The 23,675-nt window shown below is 38.3% G+C and overlaps 1 protein-coding gene across 1 annotated transcript in view; it reads left to right on the forward strand.

Moving 5' to 3' along the window:
- Nucleotides 1–4,382: 4,382 nt before the first annotated feature.
- The window catches only part of LOC128739631 (ankyrin-2-like), a 168,625-nt gene continuing 149,332 nt past the window's right edge, over nucleotides 4,383–23,675 (forward strand). The window contains exon 1 of the mRNA XM_053835127.1: nucleotides 4,383–4,790. Within this exon, the coding sequence (XP_053691102.1) occupies nucleotides 4,383–4,790 (408 nt within the window). The remainder of the gene's footprint in view (nucleotides 4,791–23,675) is intronic.

The raw sequence follows: 23,675 nt of genomic DNA on the forward strand, positions 1-23,675 counted from the left end.
AGTAGCCCCGGAAGCTGCCGGAAGTGCGCCTTGACGTTAGTCTCATCCTTCATGCTGTTGTTAATCTCATCCTCCAGAGTTGAGAATTTTCCAGGTCCTTGCGCAAAATAAACTCGCGACGTTGCTTTTCGGGTGACGTCATTTTTCTAATACCGCGATAAAAATACAGTGTGAACAATACACTCTAAGCTACTTCTACCTAAATTTTAGAGAAAATACCTAATGGGTAGTTTTCTACAGCGTTTCTTCCGTGATGCAATTTGATGTGGGACACCCTTTAGAACCTACTGATGACCGCTACTAAACTTCCCTCCGACTAAGAGGCCCACTCTTCAGAAGGTTTTATGTCTATAACGCTCTGCTTAAAGCAGCAATAAGACCGATTGCGCCTTTCGCTGCTTGCGGCAACTTAATCTAATGAAGCTTTCCGCTTTATTCGACAAAGTAATAAAGCATAAAGCTTGCTGTGTAAAAAACTAAATCACCCAGACAGCTGTATTAACTTGAAAATATAAAGCCGTGAGCAGAAAAATAAAGTTTTACTGTCAGGTCACCCTAATCGATTTGATAAATGAAATATCCGAAAGAATATATAACAAATTTTCAGCAGTTTTCGTGGTTGTGTAGCGTATGCGAATTGTAATGATAAGTGGCTAAAATTTACGCAGCATGATAATTAAGCAATTTTAAAGAACCAGTTGCTTAAACAAAATAAATTTAGTTTCTAGCAAAATCGATCTTAGTTTCTAGCAAAATCAGTCTAGTTGCATTCTGACATTAAAACTAATTAACAATAACTTCCTTTCTGCAACTCATAGTTTGTTTGGCGACCAAAAAATCCTATTAAACGGCACTATGGCCCCGCGTAACAAAATGATTTCGGTGTTAAACTCTAATATTCCTAATAATTGGAGCAATTAATCCTTTTAGTTACAATACTAATTGGCCCACCCAGTTAGCTCCGGGGAACGATGCTGGCCTAACAAGCCAGTCGTCGTCTGTTCGAATCTCGACTGGGCGGTGCCGCTACAGAGTTAATAGAATCTTTGCACTAGCTCCGTAATTTTCCTAAACTCTAATAACCGGCTAAAGAAGGGTCAAGTTCTGAAGGACGTTTATACCCATGGCTTTGCTTTTTCTGGCTATATTACTAGCATCATAAAACTAACAGTTTTATTGCGGTTTGATAAGCAACCACAATAAGATCTACTTTGATCGGTGCACCATATTGTATTGCTACGCTCCACTTATAGTAAATTTATAAGAAATGTGTCGTAGCCAACCAGTTTCATCGTGGTACTTTAAGCAAACATAATGAATTTGCTTTATTAACCGTTTTAGTATGGTTTTATGGCTTGCTAGAAGTAGTTTTTGACTTGTGTCATTTTGGTATTGTGCAACACCATGATAAAACCAGAGGTCATTTACAGCAATATAACCCAAACGGCTTCAGAATTCTTACTAGGGATAAGGACTGTATCGAAAAGTCTTTAGCAACATCTATTCGTGAATAAAAATGAAATACGATTATTATTTCAATTTTTGTTTTCGGTTTATTGAAGATCAGGACGACTTGAAACAATAACAAAATATTAAGTTCTAAAGAATGAGTTCACTTTTGATAAAACTCCTCCCGGCAAATTCTGCACACTTGCTTTTGTGCATTTCTTGGATGCTGCTGTTCAATTTTTCTAGCATTCCTCCATGATTTGGGAAACTGTGCCTTCCCTCCTGAAGATCCTCTTCACAATCGACCAGTAACGTTCAATTGGTCAGAGCTCTGGACAATTTGGTGGATTGATGTTTTTCTCGAGAAATTGGATATTATTGCCTGAAAGGCACTGTAGTGCAAATTCGGCCAAAAGAGAGGGGGAGGCTGATACTGTTTGTAGAGGGGCCACAATATTTTTTACAATTATTCATCTTTATAAATTTGAGCATTTATTGCACACTTTGTGAAGAAAATACGCATCGCAGACCACAAGTACAAAAAGCATGCCATACTAAAACCTTCTGTCCAAACTTTTTCAACGTAATCGTACTGTCGGTAGCGTCCGCCGATTTCGTGTAGAATTTCGGCCATCGAAGCGCTTTTGACGCTCCTGTTTGACGTAAGTTTCGTCGTCCATATTGATACACTTGTTGCCGTTGTCTATTATCCGTTTATAGTTATCGGGCCCTTATTTAGGCTCGAGATTGTAACTCTCCGGATTTCTTAGATACCTAATGATTCTTGTATGTCTTTACGGAGTTCCTGACCTTCATTCACTGAATTATCGCAATGCTTCTTTTAAGTATTTTAGCCAAATAAGACGTTGGGGGTCATCCATATACCACGTGGACAGCTTAGAGGGGGGAGGGGGGTACGTGAATGTCCACGATTGTCCACGGATGGGGGGGAGGGGGTATAGAAAATGTCCACGTGGACAAGCGACATTTTTTGCAATAAATAGAAGAATAGGATTTCATTTGTGCCTTTTGAATTAATTAAAATTAGGTCACGACGTGTATTGTATTTTGCCTTACAATCAAATGCAGCTCGCCACGAAAAAGAAAATCCAGAACTAGGTCTAGATAACATGCCTAGTTTAGCATGCTTTTACGTAAGCTTTTTTCTTAATTTTTTTATATTACAAAATAACGCTATTGAAAACAAAATTGAGCACAGAATTTCACATAAGAACAAAAATGTCCACGTGGACAAACAATCGAGGGGGTGGGGGTTGAGTCGATGTCCACGCTTGTCCACGGAAGGGGAGGGGGGTGTTGAAAATTGGCATTTTTGTGTCCACGTGGTATCTGAATGGCCCCTTGTTACCAATCGGTGTCGTTTAATATGAGTTATTACTTAAGAATCTACTAGGGGCTAACTGGAACCAGGTTTTCTTCCGGACCATGGCAGATCCTTCAAGGATAACTCTTCCTTATTTATCAATGATATTTTTACGCTTGTGTGGTGCACTTTAAACCGTTTTGCGATTTGGTTGATAAAAAACACCGTTTTCTTTGCACCAAGTGTGCAGATTTTTTTTTCTGATTTCAAGATCAATGTAAGGCATAGCAAAAAGTAAAAAAATAATCGAAACAAATCGATTGCACAACTCTTTTTAGATATTTAAGCAAACTTTTGCTTGCACCCACATAAAAATTACTTCACCCATTTTTGAGTAAAATCATTTTAAAAGTTGCTAATTACTTTTCGATACAGTCCTTATGTATGGCTTAGTTAAATGAAAAAGAAATGGAAACTATTTTTACAATTGAATTCCGCTATTAATTTCTGCCGACAGAAGCGCATTTCGCCTGTCTGAGAGAATAAAATTAATAGCGGAATTAGTATTATTGCAATTAAATTCCTCTATTAATTTTATTTCGACTTTTCTTTCATCCAACTTTCGTATTCCACTAAAATGCTCAAAAACCAAGTTTTAGTATGCCTTGCAGTTGACAAGACTTAGCACAAAAAATGGTATAGGTAAACTGTGCTACTAGTGTAGAACCTTTGAAAATAAAACCAACTTGTGTTTCACTAAGGACTTGATGTCAGCAGCTGAGAGTGAAAAATAATTGGAAGGTGGAGACGCGATTCCACGATAATTGCTGCAGTTAGCTTTCTTTCTTTCTTTCTTTTGTGTTGTACCCAACAGACATGAAATATTGTTTTCAGAAACCAGGAAATATTCTTAGCTAAGAGATAAATTAATGAAACGCGAGGCGAGGGCAGCATGCTTTAAAGTGAATTAAATAAATTCATCTGAATCTTCATAAAATATTACCGATTCATTTGATCAAAGCGTAACACTTATTTAACGTCAATGATGAAATGATTCGAAACGCTTCCATTCAATTTGCAAAAAAAAAAAATACTGCAGTGCAATTAACTGCGTTACCCTCTAAGCACTTCGTTTGATGCTCTTGTAGCGTAAATTGCCACTATGCAAAAGTCGCGGAATTTGCTACTGTCAGATTGGCACAATGCCATAATAGGCTTTTCTGGCGATTAGGTTACGCTAGGCGAAATGACGCTCGAACCGTTATACGTAATAATTTGTGATATAAACCGATTGATATTGCCAATCTACTTTACTTATGTTCAATAAATGCCAGCTTTATAAATTAATTAAAAAATTCAAATTGTTTTTTTTCTGTCCATTTTTAGATTCATCGTTTGGATTATAGCCGATGGTCGCTTTAACCAACCATTTAGGATAGATGCTGAATCTTCGCTCTAGTAAATTATACACTAAATAATAACCACACAATAATTATTTCTACGAGTGTAAAGTTATCGTTAACAAACCACTGTTCCTTAACAAATATAGGCGTAGTTCGTGATTTATCGTGCATTCTCTTCAAGCTGTAATAAATAGACAATAATCAAAATGGCTCAGTTTGTGACCCACATACAACCGACGATGATGGAAGCATCGCAAGGGCACTTCCCGCACCACCACAGCCATGGAATGCAGCATGCATCCCATTTGCCGCACAGTGGTCACAATATGCCCTCACCACCGACGGCCCTGCATGGTCATCCCCACGGGGCTGGTCATCATTCCGGTTCGCATTCGGGCAATGGGAAATCTTCCAAGTCGCAGCAGCAACACTCTTCCCATCAGCCACTTTCACCGAAATCGACGGATCAGCACGAGCAGCGGCAACACTACCAGTATCAGCCGCACGTCCATACACACCATCATCATCACCATCAGCAGCCGCCACTGAAGGCCATTCCAGCGATGGCCGGAATGCATCACGGTCACAGCCATGCCCATCATCGTTCCAGTTCGGTAAGTGGATTAGTCAGTTCTACTGTAATTGTGCTTACGCGAAGATTTAGGCAGATATAACATTGTTGGGTTTCATCGAGTCGAGTCAGGCCTATAGTAGAGTATTCGGATTGGAGAAATCGATTTACTGATTTGTTGGCCACAGGCTGTGGTCACCGACGATTGCGGTACGATTTCAATTCATGTCTATCCAATTAATCGGTGAACAATCGAAATCTTAAAATTGTGTCACATTGTGTCGTGAGTAAAATGTATATATTGGATGACATATACATGATTGGCCATTGCTTTGATTTGACAAATGATGAGGACACTGGGAATTAGGAAAAAATCAATCTTTCAAAACATGACAATTGTGTCAATTTCTATAGAAACACGAGTAATGATTTCTCGTAAGGTAATTTACATTTCGCTAGTAAATGGCTCATTGCCGGCTATGATCCGTCATCGTACTAACTACATATAATATAAACAATCTATTTAAAACATACTAAATTTGGATTAGGTACTAAGCTTTCACACTTTCAGTTGAGAGAACGAAAAGTTGCAAAGCGCTATTTGCGCATGGTTTTGGATCGAACTGAGCAAACGTGGTTAGGTATGTTAGGGCGGCTAGGGTGGTAACCCCTTTAATTCCTTTATTAGAAAATTCTTCACGATCTGTATATGGCTGTAAGAGACCAAGATCTGAACTTTTCTTGGTTTGATTATAGTCGCTTTAGCAGCTTGGGTCATTCGTGACTTGTCAGGGATTGGGATTTGGACCCGAGTCTTCGGCGTGAGAGGTGTGATTGCCACTACACCGAGATTGACCGCTAAAATCTGAGCTGTAGGTTGCTATGGACATTTCCAAATATTTTGAACACAAATGTATGCTGATTTATGCTGAGTCAGTTTTATATTGAAAACGCCTTTTTTATACTGCCTGACGTTTCGGCCTTTGGTTTTGGCCTTTTTCAAAGGTAACTGCAATAGTGTATTTATTTTAATAACAGGATATAACTTTAACACATTGAACATAAAAACATATTTTGACTTTTACTCACTATGGTTACGTTTTCTTGTCTAATCGTTGATTGCCAACGAAAGGAAGTTCAAATTTTAACAGCTCCAAATGCATTGGTTTAGTGACAAGATAATGTACACACCTAAACCTTTTGACCATAGTGCACAACTGAATCGTTTTTAAAAAATGGTGCGCAAATTAATAAAATATTGTGCATCTTTCTGCACTATTAGGGTGACCGTAAATCTACCTATAAGGGATACACAAACTTTTATTTTTTAAATACTGACGAACATTTTTTTTTACAAGTTAACACTGTTCAAAATTCGTTTTCAATTTCAGGTAATTTTGTCTACAAATATATCACTTTCAAATGATTGGGGTTTTGGCCGTCCAGTCATTTAATTATAGTAGACGCTAGATTTTACCTTTTACGCCAACGTTTCGATTGCGGATTTGGATCTTCATAAGGGCTTCTATAACGTGTATTTTTATTAGCTGTTGTTGTCTGAGTTATAATTTGTTTGTTACTTACAAAGTGTTAATCGTCGTTGTCTAAATTCTTTAGCGATGAATTTGACATGTTTGGCACAACCGGTCTCAATGGCAAATTAGATTTGTGCGCTTTGCAAATACAGGACCAAAATACAAGATATATACAAATTGAACAGTTGAAGGAAAACCGGCTATGATCACCTACTGCATCAACACAAACCACCGATTCAACTCGGAAGAAGCATCAATTTTGGATCACAGCAACAAATCAACCCGACTACCAATACTGAAAGTATGTCATATAATGACTACGAACAACATCAACAAACGCTCTGACACAGATGGAATCAACATATGTTACACGGTAATACTAAACACACTGAAACAAACTAGTAGAAAAACAACCACAAAGACAAACACTAACAACACAAGATCAGACACAAACACAAGCTAACATCACGAATACAGACCACTGAAAAATAGCACAATTAAAATCAAGTCAATTGTAAAAGTATCGTACCACGAAAAAGGAAGAAAATTTCACGCCAGGTTAAAATAGTAATAAATATAACAACGTGATATAACAAATGATAGATACCAGTAAGTCAAAAGTTTTGACTCAAAACAATACTATATACCCAATTAGAAATTGTAACTAAATTCTGATTAACGTAAACATTATGTAGCAGCACAAATTATACCAAAATTCAAAGCCGGACAACACTGTAGGCTAGGCTAGGAGAGTTTAGACAAAGACGGTTAACACTTTGTAAGTAACAAACAAATTATAACTCAGACAGTAACAGCTGATATAAATACACGTTACAGTAGCCCTGATGAAGATCCGCGATCGAAATGATGGCGCAAAAAGTAAAATCTAGCGTCTATTATAATTGAATAACTGTACAGCCAAAACCCCAATCATCCGATACATAGGGTTTATTTATAATTCCCGTCGTAGTAAGTAAAGCCATTCTAATTTTCATCATTTGTTGGATGGATTTAATGAATACTCCAAAAGTTCTTGTCCTGATTTGACTAAAATACACTTACCTTCTGATCCGTGAACTTTGAAATCACTGAAAAGCGATTTTTAAAGCATATTATTGAAATTACGCAACTGACTTTATTTCTTAAATTCGTCGTATCATTTTAAAATCCGTACATCAAAAATTTTCATCGTCCGAACTAAAAATCACAACAATGTTTACGAAGCTAACGCGCATGTATTTGTGTAGGACGGCATGACATATGTTATTCTGCAAAATTTCTGCAGGTCAGGCAAGTTTTCCTGGCTGCAGAATAACGACAATGCCTTGGGTGAGTTATTTTCATTTATGAATGACGGAAATTAAAACGATTAGTCGACATTTTCTTCTTTGTCGCACGAAAAAACGTAGAAAATTTGGCTGGTAGGACTTCTTTAATGATAAAAAGCATTTAAATAGATTTCAGCTCACTTTGATTGAACGCGTATGATAGACAACAAACTTAAATATTAGGGAATAACTAGTTTTGCATTGTGTTTCATAAAAATGCTAACATTTATAATAATTTGTGTTGGATAGGACGGGAATAGGCAATTACGACGAAGCAGCAACATACCCTATATATCAGCCGAAAAATACCAGTTAATAGGGTCTTTTTCTAATTCCCGTCGTAATAAGTAAAGCCATTCTAATTTTCATCATTTGTTGGATGGATTTAATGAATAGTCTAAAAGTACTTGAGCTGATTTGACTAAAACATACTTACCTTCCGATCCGTGAACTTTGAAATCACTGAAAAGCGCCTATCCAGCTTTCCACGAGCGATAATGGCGTATATTGAGCACAAGTGGGCACAATCTTTTGGCATTCATTGGAGGAGCGTCGAGTTCGCCCTGACGGAGTTACTATGGAAGTGGATATGTTCTACTTCAGCTGATCTGCAAAATTAAACAATGTTTACATTTTTACACTCGAACAACAAACAATCATGAATGTATCCATAGTAACTCCGTCAGGGCGAACTCGACGCTCCTCCAATGAATGTCAAAATGAATGTTCAATAGAAACATTTCAACAGCAATGATTGAAAGAAATATTGCTTACAGACTGTGGGTTAATACAAAAACTGAATCTCACCATAATCAGTATAGACGCTTGCGTAACCGTGTAACTAGTCTGATAAACAGTGCCAAATCCCAATATATTAGCCAAACCATTGATCATGTTAATTCTAACAGTGAACTCTGGAAAAGACTCAAACAGATTAATTCGATAAATAGCCCAATCAACAATGAACCTTTAGATAATACCAGCGATGAGATCAACACTTTCTTTTCCAGCAATTTTACAAGAGAGTCACTATTCCCCCCAGTCCCTCCATTCAATTCAGATGGATTCAAATTTCATTCAACTAACTCTGCGGAGGTTATCATTGCAATTAGCTCCATCACATCAAATGCCATTGGACCAGATGGGGTACCAATGAAATTCATCAAATGGATTTTACCGTCGATTATTGAACCAATCACTTATATTTTTAATTTGATAATCTCCAGCGGCAAATTTCCTCGTGTCTGGAAAACGGCTAAAATTGTGCCAATCAGAAAAAAACCAAGAGTTTCTAGGATTGACAACTTGCGACCAATAAGCATTTTGTGCTCCCTGTCCAAAGCATTCGAAAAAATAGTCAAACAACAAATAATGACATATATCGATGAACGCGATCTTCTCAGCCCTTTTCAATCAGGTTTTCGAAGAGGTTATAGTACGACAACGGCATTACTCAAGGTTCACGATGATATTCACAATACGATTGATAAAAAAGGAATGGGTATACTTGTCATGGTGGATTTTTCTAAAGCTTTTGATCGGGTATCTCATAACAGACTTTTGCAGAAATTGTGCACTAATTTCGACTTCAGTCGGAATGCCGTTAAACTTATTGAGTCTTATCTGTCTAATCGTTCTCAATTTGTCTCTGCGAACGGAAGCGTCTCACATTCCTTATCTGTTTCCTCTGGCGTTCCTCAGGGATCAGTTCTAGGCCCACTTCTTTTCAGTTTGTACATTAACGATCTACCGTCAATACTCAAAGTCTGCAACTGTCACATATTTGCTGACGATGTGCACATCTATATATGCAGTAATGTGCTAAGTCCACTCGAAATGACTCAATTTTTGAACGCGGATCTTATGAACGTTTTCGCTTGGTCAGAACAAAATATTCTTCCCATAAATACTTCTAAAACAAAAGCTGTATTATTCAGAAGAAATAGACGTGTTAGCAACCCACCAGATATTGTACTTGGAACGGACTTGATTGATTATATAGATAAAGTATCAATTCTTGGAGTAATGTTTGAAAGTGATTTTGAATGGGATAGTCACGTTAATCATCAATCAGGAAAAATTTACGCAGGACTGCGTCTTTTAAGAATGACATCCTCCATTCTCCCCTGTGGTTTTAAAATTAAACTGTTCAAAGCGTTATTACTACCTCATTTTATCTATGGCTCAGAACTACTGCTAAATGCTTCTGCTAGGGCAATTGGCAGGATGCGCGTTGCTTTAAACAGTTGTGTACGTTGGGTCTTTGGATTGTCTAGATACTCCAGCGTTACACATCTCCAGCATAAATTACTTGGCTGCCCTTTCTCTGAGTTTCTCAAATTACGGGTTTGTTTAGCACTATTTAAAATAATCAGCACAACAAAGCCGAATTACTTGTTCGAAAAACTTCTACCATTTCGAAGTAATCGGGCACGAAATTTCAACCTTCCTCAATTTAATACATCGCATTACGGTAATACCTGTTTTGTACGAGGCATTGCAAACTGGAATCTACTTCCTAATAATATTAAAGAAATTACTTCCTTTTCTAAATTTCGGAAAGAATGTATGGCATGGCATAACAGATGGGGTTAGGCAGTTACAGATATTGGAGTATAGTAAGAATCAAATCAGAAACTTAGAATTATAGAAACAACTATGCGTTGACCTGAATGCAGAAATTAAAAAGGTTAATCCTTACTCTGTATGTATTAGATAATAATAAATAAAAAAAATAAATAAATAAAAAGATTGTGCCCACTTGTGCTCAATATCCGCCATTATCGTTCGTGGAAAGCTGGATTAAAGCATATTATTGAAATTACGCAGCTGACTTTATTGCTAAAATTTGTCGTACCGTTTTAAAATCCGTCCATCAAAATTTTTCATCGTCCGAATTAAAAATTCACAACAATGTTTACGAAGCTAGCGCGTATGTATTTGTGTAGGACGGTATGACAAATGTTATTCTGCAAATTTTCTGCAGGTCAGGCAAGTTTTCCTGGCTGTAGAATAACGACAATGCCTTGGGTGAGTTATTTTCATTTATGAATGACGGAAATTCAAACGATTAGTCGACATTGTCTTCTTCGTCGCACGAAAAAACGTAGGAAATTTGGCTGGTAGGGCTTCTTTAATGATAAAAAGCATTTAAATAGATCTCAGCTCACTTTGATTGATCGCGCATGATAGACAACAAAGTAAATTATTAGGGAATAACTAGTTTTGCGTTGTGTGCCATAAAAATGCTGATATTTTCAATAATTTGTGTTGGATAGGACGGGAATAGGCAATTACGACGATGTAGTAACATACCCTATATCACATTTCTGTGAAGAAATCTCCGAAGTAACCTTGGAAAATATTAATTGAAAAGTGTGTTACTTGTTAGTTACTCTAACAGATAGCCCCTACCAACGTAATGTTGAACTACAAATTCGATAGGCCGTTACCTCCCGCAATTCTGACGCTTGACTTTGAACCATCAAGTCTGTCTCATTTCACCCTAACCAGTTTCTTTGAAATACCGTGTTCAAGTCTAAAACGTCACAGCTTATTTCGCTTAACTAAATCGTATGCCGCTTTGAAGCCAAAATTGGTTCTAAATTAGTTGAGGTCTGGCTCTCGCTGCTTTTATCAGATCGCCCGAAGTTTGTAAACCCACAGTTTGTCCATCATCCTCAAACGTTAACTTGTTTCTGTTAAATATTTCATCTTGCTCACTATTGAACAGCACACCAAAATGATGTTTCCAGCAGCGGTAATCAAGTTCCTTTCCTTGTCTTGCACGGACGGGTCTTACATGACAGGAGATGGCACGGTTGGGTTCCGTTGATTCCGTTGATCGTTTTGAAGAACCTTCTCGTGTCGCGTATCTTGAAGCAATTCTCCGTACCTGTAAAGTCTCTTTTTCAGCAACTCTAAAGCCTGGCTAAAAGTAAATTTGGACGCATTGAACAATCTAAAATTCGGGACTGGAGTGTCGCAGAAAAACTCATAAATGACTGGATTGCAATACAGCTTTTAGTTTCACAGTGTTATATTATTGCATTTCTCTGGTGCTGATAAAATCTTGAACTTTTCTCTTAATAGAACTCATCATATCCTGCACAATTGAAGATGCGACTGGATCAACATGTTTCTTCCACTTACTTTGATCGCATTTCTTCGCCCAGTTGCAATGTAATATTATTGACCGGGAAGTTGCTTGAAATCCATTTTTACATAGGCTTAGTCGTCAATTGAAATACATCCATTGCATTTCGTCAAAACTTGCTCGTACAAACGTCTAGCACCCTTCTTGGCTACCAAATTCTGCTTTAAGTGTCGATTCTGATGTTTACTGATACTAAGACCTATAACTTTTTCGAGCGAGGATATTCCGCGTGGGTTGATAGTTGGCATCGTACCTTCTAGCCTTCTAGCTTCGTACCCGCATGGTTATGCCAAGATTGGACTCAACGCACGTCCGATATCTTTCATCTCAGCTTCCGGTCCCTAGTTCCGGGTTTTTTTTTTTAAAGTTCTTTGCCGCCTTTAAACAACTAGATTCTCCTTACACCTACCCTTTTAAAACATTTGGTTGATTTTAACATTTTTAACACTTTCGCCAACTTCGATCCAGACCACTCCGGATTTTCCATGTGTTTGTTCTAGATTTATTTACGTCGTTCGAGTTCCATTCTGTATTGCTGCGCAGCTGGGTGGAATATTTTGACAAAACTTACGCCAGTTGTTCTTTATAAACATTTAAACAAAGTTATGTCAAATGGTTTCAGTTCCTACCACAAAGGGCGAGCCGGTGACGCACGAGGCGCGTCCAAAAAAATCCTCCAGCCAGACTTTATTATTTGGGCTATATCTCAGTGTGTCAAATCAACTGAGATCTCGAGGTACGACACTGGTCTAGTAAGCCAGCTATTAGCTTCAATAGGCTTCAATAGATCGATCACGCGATTCTCCTGTGCTCTGAGGAATTGGTTACGAAGTATCTATACCCATAAAAATGGATTTCTGCCTGTCTGTCGGTATGCTCCTTATAGAATCGAAAACTTCTGAATCGATCTGCGTGAAAATGTGCATGTAGGGGTTTTTGGGTCCGAGGAAGGTTCTTATGATGGTTAGAGACCACTCCCCCACTACGAGAAGGGACTGCCAAACGAATGAAACAAAAATTTCTGCATAACTGGAGAACTAATCAGGCGAATGGAACAAAATTTGGCATTTGGGGATTTTTGGAGACAAGAATTTCTTTTATGGTTTTATGGTTTAGGAGAGGAATTATGACCGTTCCCCCCTTTTGGAGGGGGGGGGGCTCCCAAACAAATGAAGTACAAATTTTCTCATAACTTGAGAACTAATCAAGCAAATGGAACCAAATTCGGCATGTGAAGATTTTTGGAGGCAAGAATTTTTTCTATGGTGAATTAGGACCCCTCCCTACTTTAGGAGGGGGGCTCCTGTAAAAATGAATTGAAAATTATCTCATAACTCGAGAACTAATCAAGCAAATGGAACCAAATTCGGCATGTGAAGGTTTTTGGAGGCAAGAATTTTTCTATGGTAAATTAGGATCCCTTCCCACTTTGGGAGGGGGGGCTCCTATACAAATGAAATACAAATTTTCTCATAACTCGAAAACTAATCAATCAAATGGAACCAGATTTGGTATGAGAAGGTTCTTCAAATGAAATACAAATTTCCTCATAACTCTAGAACTAATCAAGTAAATGGTACCAAATTTGGCATGTGGGTGTTTTGGAGTCAATTTTTTTCTATGGTGAATTGAGACTCCTCCCCCTATAAGAGGGGGGCTCCCATTAAAATGAAATACAAACTGCCTCATAACTAGAGAACTAATCAAGCAAATGGAACCAAATTTGGCATGTGAGGGATCTTGTTGGTAGGATTTTTTTAATGATGGTTTGAGACCCCTCACCCTTGTGGCAGGGGAATAAGGACTCTCATACAAACAACACAGAAATTTTTGCGTAACTCAAAAACTAATCGAACTCGAGAAGTTTTAGACTCTTGCATACAACATAACATAACAGACAATAACAAGACCACCAAAAACTATCGGCAGCCCCCTGCAGAAATCACCTCTCTCTAGGTTTATTTGTTTTCCTAAGTCTACTGACCTCTATTACTTTCCTTTAGTTGGGTCCGAATGAGTGACAATGAATAAGGAGAGGATCACCTCGAGGATCGAAATGGTACTTTCCACGAAAAGGTTTTCCGTAAAATAGTACATTCCGCGTAAGGGTTTTCGCGAAATGGTATTCGGCGGAAGGCTACACAAGCACGGCGGATATTTAAATGCTAGCCGCTTTATTTTAACTTGCTAAGTTACGGGGGGATTGTTCCTACTTTACTGTGAAGAAAAATTGAAAATTTGTAAACTAAACTACCCATGCTTTCATAGTGACGTAACTGCCAAAATGAGTTATCTAAGGTTGAGCTTCTCAGAAACTTGCTAAACTCGAGATAGCACTGACTGACAGGTCCTATCCTCTTTACAAAATCGTGTCGTTTGTAGTTTATTTCATAACAAATTTTGGAACTATCACAATAATTATATGAAAACTGTGAACCTGACTTTCATCAGTTATAATCATTTTAAATTTGAATGAATCATAACAAAGCATTCACCATTAACAGAGGATAACTTTTCGAACAATCTACTGTCAAAGTTTTTGATTCCGGGACAACCCACTACTGTGAAATCAAATCGATTATGAATTGCGTGGCATTACCATTTTGCAAATTTGGGCGTTCAAAAGTTTAAAAACTAATAGCAAACCTTAACGCTAATACTGCTAAACAACATAATCTATGACGCGTTGCATTTTATCTCATTTATATGATCTCATAAAAACAACTTCAATTCAAGCGTTTGTGTGCAATCAAACTGGCGACAATCATCCGCTATAGACGGGATCAATTCCGTTTTTACGGTGCCCGTTTTTTAATCAACATTATGATTATGCAATTTCACTGTATCGTTTTTTACTATTATTCGTTTATTCCGGCACTAAACTCATGATTGCATTTCAGTATAAATGCATTCTGATTTTGACACTAACCGACGGCGATGAGAACGCTTTTTTCAGTTTTTCCTACGGTAAGCAAAAATCGCTCTCCAACTTCACTCAACGTGGAATCATTTTCGGCATGGATATTTTTTGGACTGTGACCAAAGCAAATTTTAATCAGTGAATAGCAATATTTTAGTCAGCACACACATCACGTAATCAGATAAGCGCTTGATTCGATTCTGAATGATTTCCTAAGTGAGAAACTACCGGACGAGAATAAGTAATTGTACGTCGTGTAGACTTTATATTTCAATAGCGTTGAATAATTTTTGAAATAGTTATTTAACTTTTATCATATTTAGTAAGAATTTGGTCTTAAAAATATCTGCAGATGCCAAAAACGTACCATACTCCATAATTCCAGTTAGGATGCGCATGGTGCAAAGTGAATGCAAAGCATGAAGCTGCCAACTTTATTTCAACATGGAAAAGCGAACTGTAAAGTTGCCAACAAATGTTCAACCGGTGTGTAACGTGCTAAACAGCTTGACTCACCGCAGAGTGGAGCATTCCGTTCCTCCGAAGCAAGCAATTTATGAACCACCCCAGGTCAGCATCCTCGGAATTCCGGCTGAATATCGAATGCAGGTCAGCAAACAGCAGTTATTCGTGCCTCTCCTGATGCGGTGGCAACCGGAATCGTTATTGGCTACGACGAGAACCATTTTGTTGCCATGGCTCACGTGAAATCTTGCTGCTCTGCCTTGCCTTGGTTGGGAAAAGCGGCGACACGTAGTCGCTGGTTGTAACCGTTCATTTAACGCCAGACCAGGGCAAACAATTTCTGCTGCCAGGAATTAGCTCAAACCCACTGACGACAAGCCAAGTTGGCGATTTCGTGATTCTTTTACCGCTGGTTAGATGTGGACTGCAGAAGAATTACATCAGAAGAAAAGATAATATAAACTTATTGCAAAACTATGAAATGGCGATTAAATGTTCCTAAATGTTTGTTTTCTAACTTGTGGCAGTGCAGGTTGTAAGGAAAATATTCATCAGCAGGCTAGCGGAGCTTTCTAGCTAGTCAGGTGCGCTAAAGGCGGTCAATTACTTCAAACATGCACCACTAAGCTTAGCGTGCTGGAGTAAGGTTAGCATAAAGATTTTAATCTCGATGGAAATTAAAATTGGAACTGATTTGAATATCTTTACTATGCCATCAACTGTTTTCCTTCTATATTCTGCTCCACTAGACGTTCCTTCGTGCTTCGAAAAAGCACATGTAGTAAAATGTGAAGCAAGCTTGTATGAAATAATTTACCAAAATCATTGAAAACTGACAAGGCCCAATCTGACTGCAAACATCACAAGCACCCTCTGTCTACACGTGTGCTAATATGCGGTTGCTGCTTTGCCAAGTGCTGTACAAAACGCACTGATGCGAGAAGGAAAAGCCTTAGCCCACAGGGGAGTTGTGAACCTTTTAACTACCTACGTTTTTCCTTCAGGTTGTCCTTTCCGATAGTTGAAGGCTGTTTGAGTGGCTATAACTTTTAGGTTGAAATATTTGCAGCCAAAGGCCAAACGAAGCTGTTAGTGTAACCTTTGCGCGATACGCGCAGTGGTGGAAGGACTTTTAGGTTTTGCTTCGTGCGATGTAACGTACAGGAACGACGAGTGAAACTTTTGAGGAATGCGAAAACATTCTTTGGGAAAATAGAGCATTCCATTTCAGAATGGATAAATATTACAAACTAGGCTATAGAAAAACCACTGTAAGCTTCTAAATTAGGTGATAGACTATTCTATCATGTCTAATTGCGCTTCTCGTTGCCGTGTCCAACTGAGAATTAGAATGAGCGATCATACATATAACTCTTCACTGAAGTATTTTGTCCTATTTTTAGGATACTTGCAACTTTGTCTTAAATTATTTGTAGAGACCTATTAGTCGTTTTTCTACATTTTGAATTAGGTTAGGGTGCATTTCTTGTATACGATTTCAGAGAAAGAAAATTCCATTTAAAAAAATGGCGTTGGTATTGTAAATGTATGTTTCGTGTTGGAGCTTATGCATCGATGTTGTTTTTCCTGAAGCTATTTATGTAAAATTATCGCATATAAGACTTTACAAATGACGTCTAATGTAATTTCACTACTTATTTTATTCCTTAGAATAATTACCAATTGGCAGCGGTTAATCGGTGTCTAATATTTGCAAAGTGGCATTCGAAGGCTTCCTCATATTTACATTCATTGGATCTTTCATCTTTATACACGAACAACAAATGAGCAACGAATCCAGTAATTCGATCACACAGAATCAAATTGATAGTAAAAAGTCCGAATAGCTGGTCTAGTTGATTGCATTTGGTGTGATTTGTTTGATTTAATCTTACGTGAATAACTGTTTCCACACTGGTGGCATTGACTAGTTTCCGTGTATGTGAACTTTATCCGCAGAAGAAAGTTGAGATAAAACATAGACTAGATTCTTTATTTTAGGGGCTTCCAGCCTGTGGCTGGTTCGCCTGCTTAAAGTTTCTAAGATAAAATTTCAAAAGTAAAGTGGAAGAAGACTTTCTAGCTATTCTCATGAGCAAGGTAAGGCGGAAGGAAAATTTGCAATGTATGATTTCATCCAAACTCACTCCAAATCACTAAACTTAGATGTGAAGACGATTTCGGATTTGAAATTAGTGGAAAAAGCTATTAGAACTTTGTTGTTTGACTTTTTCTGAAACTCCGCTCATTTTCCGCTCACTAATTTGGTAAACATTCAACAATTGTCCTTATAACAAAGCTCCTTGGAGTATTTCTTACTTGGTTCAAAATCGACCCAGAGCCTTGATAAAACAGAATCAACTAAAGACTGTACTCAAAAAAATCAGATACAAAAACAGGTGGTTATTTTTTGGAAATGAAGTACTGTTATATATCATTACTTTATTGAACCTCTTGTCCCAACCCAAGCGCCAGCATTTTTGGACCACTTTTATCATATTTTGAGCAGCAGCATGGCTGACCAGTTTTTGAAACTCTTAACCCCAATTTTTTCAATTCAAGTTCATTTTCGATCACTTTGGGGCTTTTACCAAGGTCTCCCTTCATGATGGCCTAAAATTTTCCGAGTGTTTGGAGCGTTATTCTCTTCTGATACGAAAACAACATTGCTATTTCCTAGGAAAACTTTGGCAACAAGAGATTCGTGAGACCTATGCCAACAAAAGTTAAAAACTTGAACTTCATTTTGGCATCGATTCTATGCACGAAGCAAGTTGACAAAATAACCTCAAGGGCAATAGAGGGTGACAATATGTTGTAATGCAAGTGCATATACATTTACCATATGTGATTTGGCATGTCTTATAATTGGCAAAGGAGAATGATCAACAGTACTTCAGCTGGCACCGATGAAAGCACTCACACAAGTGGAAATTTCAAAGCATTTTAGTTCACAAAATGCACTCCAGCTGCAGTATGCTTGATTTGGCATTGACAATAGCGATAGCCACGTAAGCAATTAGTTTTGGACATTTTCCAAAGAGAATGGCTTTTAGTTTTAGTACTAATAAAAGGACGTAATTTCAATCTGCAAATGAAAACGTCACACAATTGGCATCGGGTTTGTCATTTGAAAAGCATCAGTCGGTTGTTAAGACAATACATAACATTGTGCAGCATAACTAGGAGCGCGCATTGTTGCCAATTATATTACAAGCTAATCTGATGTTTCTCGAGATCCCATCAGCTTCGCCATTGTGTCTACTACAGTCCGTTCCACATTTATATGTACAGGATGAGTAGTAATAACTGTTGGTGTTTTTTGGACGTGTTTAATTAAAAAAGGGTTATTCACAGATGTGTCTGCATATGCACAATGCTAATTTACAGCTAATTACCGACACGAAGAATTTGAATACAATTTTGGATGCCAATTTACAACACCAATGTACAATGTACAATGTAGAAATGTACAAAAACGTGCAGTATAAAATGCCAGATACGCTGATTTGCTGCTTATGTTAATGCTTATTAGTTACCAGGAATGGGTAGTTTAATATACAAATTTGCAATTTTTCCTCACAGTAAAGTAGAAAACAACTCGCTTGTCCCCTCATTGCATAGCCACAAAGCCGATAGTAATATTCGCCATGATTGTACAACATTTCGCTGATTATCATTTTGCGAAAAACCTTAAGCGGATTGTATCATTTCACGGAAAACTTTTTTGTGGAAAGTACAATTTCGCGATCCTCTCCTTACTCGCTATCGCTCGTTCTAGGAAACTCAGGTAGACCTAGGAAAACAAATAAACCTAGACAGTAGTGATTTCTGCGGGGAGTTGCCTCCCCAAAGTGGGCGGTGCTTCCGACGGCGGGTCACCGGCAACACTCGCGGCCGTCTCGCCCTGAATGATCTAGTGTTACTATAGATAGTGTTTGTGGTCTTGTTATTGACTAATATTTTATGGAAGAGTCTCGATCTTCTCGAGTTCGATTACTTTTTGAGTTTCGCAAAAATTTCTGTTTTATTTGTATGAGAGTCCATATCCCCCTACCACAGGGGTGAGAGGTCTCTAGCTATCACAAATGAATTCAAGATTCCAAAATCTTCCACATGCCAAATTTGGTTCCATTTGCTTGATTAGTTCTCAAGTTATAAGGAAATTTGAATTTCATTTGTATAGGAGCCCCCCCTCCTAAACAGGAGAGGGGTCTTAATTCATATTAGAAAAAATTTCTGCTTCCTAAAAGCCCCATATGCCAAATTTGGTTCCATTTGCTTGATTAGTACTCAAATTATAAGGAATTATGTGTTTTATTTGTATGGGAGCCCCGTCTCAAAAGGGGAAGGGGTCGTAATTCACCATAGAAAAGATTTCTGCCATCTAAAACTCCCACATGCCAAATTTGGTTCCATTTGCTTGATTAATTCTCGAGTTATGAGGAAATTTATATTTCGTTTGTATGGGAGCCCCCCCTCTTAAAGTGGGGAGGGGTTCTAATTCACCATAGAAAATATTCTTGCCCTCTAAAACTATCAAATGCCAAATTTTGTTCCATTTGCTTGATTAGTTCTCGAGTTATGAGGAAATTTGTATTTCGTTTGTATAGGAGCTCCCCCTCCTAAAGTGGAAATGAATTCATCATAGAAAAAATTTTTGTCTCCAAAAACACCCACGTGCCAAATTTGGTTCCATTTGCTTGATTAGTTCTCGAGTTATGAGGAAATTTGTATTTCGTTTGTATAGGAGCCCTTCCTCTTAAAGTGGGGAGGGGTCCTAATTCACAATAGAAAATATTTCTGTCTCCAAAAACACCCACATGCCAAATTTGGTTCCATTTGCTTGATTAGTTCTCGAGTTATGAGGAAATGTGTATTTCATTGGTACAGGAGCCCCCCCTCTTAAAGTGGGGAAGGGTCCTAATTCACCATAGAAAATATTCTTGCCCTCGAAAATCTTCACATGCCAAATTTGGTTCCATTTGCTTGATTAGTTCTCGAGTTATGAGAAAATTTGTATTTCATTTGTATGGAAGCCCCCCCTCTTAAAGAGGAGAGGAGTCATAAGTCCCCTTCTAAAGAGTGGAGGGGTCTTAATTTACCATAGAAAAAATTCTTGCCTCCAAAAACACCCACATGCCAAATTTTGTTCCATTTGCTTGATTAGTTCTCTAGTTATGCAGAAATTTGTATGGGAGCCCCCCCTTAGTGGGGCCTCTAACCATCATAAGAACCTTCCCCGGCCCCAAAAACCCCTGCATGTAAATTTTCATGATCGGTTCAGTAGTTTTCGATTCTATAAGGAACATACCGACAGACAGACAGAAATCCATTTTTATAGCAGAAGCCCAATTTGGCGTTCCCTGGTTTCCTAAATCAGTGTTTTCTTCAGGTTTATCATTTTTTCGTATTCGTCTCTCATCCAATATTTTGATGCACTTAACGTATATATTCTCGGCGATCGGTTCTCGGTCTCGGCGATCAGCTCCTTCTCCATTTTGGCAACAAAATTATTGAAGTAAAAGTTCCGTTTGAGCTTCGCCCAAAGATTTCCTATAGGTTGCTATTGGGGGACGTTGGGAGATCATCGGTACAACGTTTATCTTCAGCCGGTTCATCTCCTCCAATAATCTCTTAGGATAATGGACCGAGGCCAGGCCCGCCAAAAGACCACATCCTTTACACGATACTTCTTGATGAAGGCGGCAACTTTCGGTAGGTATTTCGTTCTATATGTTCGTATCTTCTTGTTCACTGTAAACCCCGAACAAAAAAACAGCGGCTTGAACATTCTCTTCTCACTGATCGCCTGCCACAGAAGGATCATTTTCGGGAAGTTGGGGCGGAAGAAATATTTCACGTCATCACATGCCTTCTTGGTTGGGGATGTAAAGTATTCGGTCCTCTGCCAGTCATTGTCATCCAGCGTGAAGTAGTTTTCGACATGCATTATGACTACGACATCGTGTTTCGCCGATAAGATTTTTTTCACTCAGACACAGTCAGCCTCTACTGGCGCATCCGCATAAGATGACAATTTTGGCCAAGTACTTCTTCACCGTTTAGCCATTTGCTTAGACCACCCACCCTAAGCTGTGGCACGATGTGGCACCACCTTGCTCTCATTCTTCAATTTTCAGCTTCTACTGCACGTTACGGTCGCGCAGTACTGTCAGGCGTCCGGAACCAGGCTTCTGTTCAGCGCTTCCGGCTTTCTCGCGGGGGAGGATGTTGTAAATGCCAGATTGGTTCTATTCACCAAGTGCTTTACCATGTCCAACTTCTTCGCTACGGGGTGGAGCTGGAAGTACGAACAAAGCATCAAGCACAGTTGTTTGACTGTTTTCGCCATGGCTGTCAACTTATTACCTGATAACGTTGCATTAAAAATTGCTAAAATCCGTCCAGTTTTTGCTAATGCATCACTGAATATAAACCCTTCTTAGCGCCCCCAACAGCTAGCGCCCTTGGCGGGGACCAGTCTGCCCAACCCCACGCTTCGGCGCTGCTTGTAGGTGAGGATAGCGTGACGCGATCTCGCGGAGTTGCATCTCCTGTTAAGGCAAAATGTGAGACTTCTCATTGCGGTAACTTTTCGGTGGAACCTCTAACGGACATCATCAGATCCACTCTTCTAAACTCCTTCTCGTATCGGCTCGACGACCTCGTTGACTTCCAACTTATCCACGAGAGAACCCACGATAGACAAGCCTTCGTCCTAAAAGGCAAGAATGCCCAGTCTTCTATTTCCGAAGTGTGGGGTAACTGTTTTGCAACTTCGCTTTACGATTGGTCATAACTATTAGCAGAATTATTCGGATAGTTTTAGTAACCTCTACAGGAAGAGTTAGATATTGCGCGTCTCCAGTGATTATTCAATTCGAATTTGAGCTAGAACGCTATTTTTTAAAATCATCAACAGACGAAACTCATTTTCTTCCATAAATAAAATTACCGTTCTGATTCAAACTTAAAACGGTCTCAAACTTCGAACACTTTGAATAAAATGCTCGTTAGTATCGCTAATATGTTAAAATATTATGCTTATTGTATACCACTGGATAGAGGACATTCTAACGAACACGAAGTGTTCGAAGTTTGAGACTGTTCTAAGTTTGAATCAGAACGGTACACTCGACTCGGATTTTGCGCCCAGGGATAGTTTTCTCGAATAATGCTTTATAACGGAAGTTCCAATATTTCTATGTACACGAAGCGGATTGTAGAAGAAAGTAAATGAAACAAAGTTTTTTTCTTATATTCTTAGGGCGGGACAAGATGTAAAGGGAAAAGAGTGAAAAATTAGATCAGAGTCATTGAAGTATTTAGAACTTATTAGATATGTAGTTCGTAACTTCCAAGTTATGAGTTCCGCGAGTTGAACTAATTTGTAATGGGAGTCAATTAAAACAGTATTCAAACTAGGGCTGTCGGTATTGGGAGCTTTTGGTGAAAACCGGTATTTCGGTATAGGCGTAGAAAATACCGGTAATACCGGTATTAGCAGATTATTCGAAATCAATAGAATTGCTGATGTTTTTCAGTAAACGTCTTTATTTTCGAATGTTAGCTTCAGTATTGTTGCATAGCAAAGTAGAATTTAAACATATAAGACACGATTTGTTTCCCTTGCTAGAACGGGTTTTGTTGTCAACACTTCCAACGATTGAAAAAATTTCCGCTTTCATCGTCATGAATTTTCCTTTCATTTCTTCAAATTTATAGTAGGGAAACTCGCTTCAAAGTATTTTCAAAAATCCCGTTATAGCTTCCAGCATAATGAACGCTTCGTCTCCTACAATCTCTTCACGAATATTTCCTTTATCTCCCAATCGGAACCCTTCTCTTCTCTGTTATCAGTCCGACTATTCGCAATAGTGACTTGGAGATTTCATTTGCTTGTTTAATCAATGTATTACTCGAAAGACTTGGAAAATATTCCAAATTTTTTCCTGGCAGATGGCTTTGATGGCAAGGATGCTCAAAAAGCGCAAAGATCTATGGCCCGGCATTGTCGAAACAAATAAATTAAGTTGACTTTATCTTACCTTTGCTTCAAGCATGAAGCGACTTGTTTCATTTGTTGAACAGAACGTTTCAAGTAAGCTTCAGCTGAAGTTAATGACTGTTTCAAATGATGACGACTGACGATTTGTCGATGTTGGGTTAATTATAATATGCGTTAAATAGTAGGAAATGTTACTTGCTGAAGATTTTATGGAAAATTACGAATGTAGCTTTAAAACCGGTTGTCATGATGAAGTGAAAACGATTTACTATAGTAAGTGACATTGCTGGACCCTGATATTGTTTTCTAAGTTCGTAATTTGAGAGCTTCGAATAATTTGGTGGCTTTTAAATATCAAGTTGTTCAAAACTAATTGAAATGCGACGTCTGGCTCATACAATGAACCAATTTCACAGCAAAGATGGTCTACTGTGCCTTAAACGGGTTCTAATTATTTAACCCGCAGTTTCACCCTCTTCATTGCTAGCAGTCGAAGAATCTCATCAGCATTAA

The sequence above is a fragment of the Sabethes cyaneus genome, chromosome 3, assembly GCF_943734655.1.
Source record: "Sabethes cyaneus chromosome 3, idSabCyanKW18_F2, whole genome shotgun sequence".
Classification (NCBI taxonomy): Eukaryota; Metazoa; Arthropoda; class Insecta; order Diptera; family Culicidae; genus Sabethes; species Sabethes cyaneus.